The following is a 2855-nucleotide window of genomic DNA, read 5'->3' as shown; positions in this document are numbered from 1 at the left end:
AGATAGTAGTAACTACATTTTTTAATGTCCTGGAGGATCCCAGTATCGAGCTGCGAAAAATAATCAGGGGCAAGGGGAAGAAGGGATTGTGTAATCTTGAAATAACTTCCAAACCTTATTCTCAGAAGATATAGTAACAAATGCTAGCATTGGTGTGAAAAAATATAATATTATAAAGAGGAGGGTATTAAAACTATGACATATAATGGATCACTGTGAGCAACAGCAAAAATTAAAAAGCAGAATACCCTTAAAGTAGAGCATATATCAACCGGTAAATAACTTTATATGAATTACAGTAAGTTTGTTATGATAAGCTTCCCCTACTTGCTTAATGGAAACCCCGTGAACCATTTCAAGGAGCGGATACTTCATATAAAAGTTGTCGGTGAAGCGGCTTTGATGGAGCATATTAAGAAATTTCAAAGCAAAAGAGTGGAGCCACGACAGCAATTTCCATGTATGAGGAGGAAGACACCGACAATAAAACGCAAAGACAGTGGGAAATTCCACAGAGCACGCGTATGACAAAAGCGGCAGAATTATTCCTTTATCGAATGTGCAACCACAGAAAAGGAGTTGCAACGCATCAGAAACGCACAGTATCCATGAATGACAGGTCTAATATATAAGGAAAGAGGAAGAGAAATCCTTTTTGCAGTTCAAACTGGAAACCTTTAAAAAAATTTAGCTTGTGGTAGCGGCCATGAGTTTCTGTGGTGAAACAGATCTTTTCAAAAAATAAACATATGAAAAACACAATGAAATAGAGTAATAATTTACATGTTATACTGAGTCTTCTGTTTATCACCATTGATACGAAATTATTGAGAAATAACTATCCGTTCGTTTTCAGAAAAATCACCAATTAGGTTTAGGTGAGTTTTACACTTTCTCAACGATAGATGCAACTTAGACGGTTAATAATCACTAATTTTCAAAAAGAAGTGTCAGTTAGTTGTGCATTCCTTTTTGCTTAGTTTTTGCAACTTTACCGCTATTTTCAACACACTTGTACTGTTTGATTGCAGATTTTACATAGGTTGGAGCTAATTCTTTTACGGGACGAAGGACATGCTGGCGCTTCTTTTTCTGGCACTGATAGTTTCTACCTGTCCAGCTGAGCCAGCAGCCAATGACGTAGCATTAGAATTCAACGCACTGTGCGAGCTGATAGGTATAGCGAGAGCTAGAGACAAAATACCAAAGTTGACCCTTGGAAGCAAAATAACAAAACAAAAAGAATTTATAATCGCCCTAAATATGTCTGTCTCCAGCGATACATTCTTCAACCAAAAGTTTGACAGACCTGATGCACCAACAGGTGAATCCCCAGAGTGGCAAAAGAATAAAAAAACTTGGCAGCGGCTGCAAAAGATAATAAACGACAAAAGTAGCGGCGCTTTCGGCCGCGTAATAAAACAACCACCAGACACAGAGGAAAGAGAACTAGCAGCGACGTTAAACAACCAAACGGTAGCAGCAGCAGAAGCACTAACAGAGGGCGAAGTCAATGGACCGACGGACAAGGAAATCCAAGACCTGCTGCAAGGAGCGGTGAGCGGCAAAGGCGGAGCTGCGCCAGCGGACGACACAAAGACATTTGGCACGGTGGCGAGAAGCTGCGGAGGCAACGGGGCAGACAACACAGGCCAAGGCAAAAGCCTAGCAAACGATATACTCTGCCTCTGTTCTCACGACTCAAGCAACGCCGGCTTCCAAGGCTGCGCAGGCGAGGGTGCGACCCAGATAATAACATACACCAGGGAAAGCGGTGTGACGGCGGCGCTAACCACGGTAACAGGCAAATGCAAAATAAACACAACGCAGCAAGTGACTGCCCACCGTCTAGCGGCGGCAATAACAAACTTCAAGGCGCTTCTAGGCCGGCACGAAGAGGCGGCAGACCTAAGCAGCATGAGGCTAGGCAAAGGCCACGCCGGCAACACCCGCGATGGGGGCGGAGCCGGTGGCTGTATCCTGTATAAAGGACTGGGGCCAAATGGCATCCACGACATACCTTGGGTAAAGAAGCTCGAAGGCGCCCAACACTTACTGTTATTGCGCTACCAGGCAATCCGTGAAGAAAAGACAGTTCTCTACGGCATGACGACGCTAAGAATGACAGCAGAGCAACTGCATAAGAGAGCTCTACTTACAAAAAAGCGACCAGCAGGCACACCATCAAAGGAACCAGAAACTAAAAATCAGCAAATAACAGACTGTAAACAACACAAAAACAACAAAACCGAATGCGAAAATGCAGGAAAATGCAAATGGGAAGGTGAGAATGAGACCAAAGGGGAATGCAAAGCTAAACAGGGATCAGATACCCCAGAAGCAGGAACAGGCGATGAAGCTACAGGAACAACAACAGATAAGTGCAAAGGGAAATCGCAAACAGACTGCAAAGATGGCTGCAAATGGGATGGAAAAGAATGCAAAGATTCCTCTATTCTAGCAACCAAGAAATTCGCCTTGATGGTTTCTTCATCTGTGATTTTAGTAATATTACAGCATTATAAGGATATTTGCTCAATTTTATAAATTTTATTAAATATGAGAGAATTGGCTGAAATTTCTAAAATTTTATACATTTTAATACCCTTTCCAAGAAAAATGAGCGAATTTGAATTTTTTCAGGAATTAAAAAAAAACAAATTTGGTATGAAACTGGACTATTGGTGTAAAATAGTAAGGTGATATGGTATGGAAAATAAGTGATATTCTAATTTATATTATTTTGATTATTTTGTAAAATTTATATGTATTAATTAGTGTTATAGTCGTAATAGTAACTGCAGTAATAATAATAAGGATGATAATGATAGGGCTGTGTTATGAAAGTGTATATG

At 40.9% G+C, this 2855-nt stretch overlaps 1 protein-coding gene across 1 annotated transcript; it reads left to right on the top strand.

Moving 5' to 3' along the window:
• Positions 1–1074: 1074 nt before the first annotated feature.
• Positions 1075–2547, top strand: TEOVI_000398300 (variant surface glycoprotein (VSG, atypical), putative; the record flags this gene model as incomplete). Its single annotated transcript, XM_067226808.1, has 1 exon — positions 1075–2547. The coding sequence occupies one exon, from the start codon at positions 1075–1077 to the stop codon at positions 2545–2547; it is 1473 nt and encodes a 490-aa protein (XP_067082909.1).
• Between the last annotated feature and the right edge of the window lie 308 nt (positions 2548–2855).

The sequence above is a fragment of the Trypanosoma equiperdum genome (genome assembly GCF_001457755.1).
Source record: "Trypanosoma equiperdum strain OVI genome assembly, contig: ctg_845, whole genome shotgun sequence".
Lineage (NCBI taxonomy): Eukaryota > Euglenozoa > Kinetoplastea > Trypanosomatida > Trypanosomatidae > Trypanosoma > Trypanosoma equiperdum.
The sequence above is the reverse complement of the archived record's forward strand: the minus strand, read 5'-3'. Positions and strand labels throughout refer to the sequence as shown.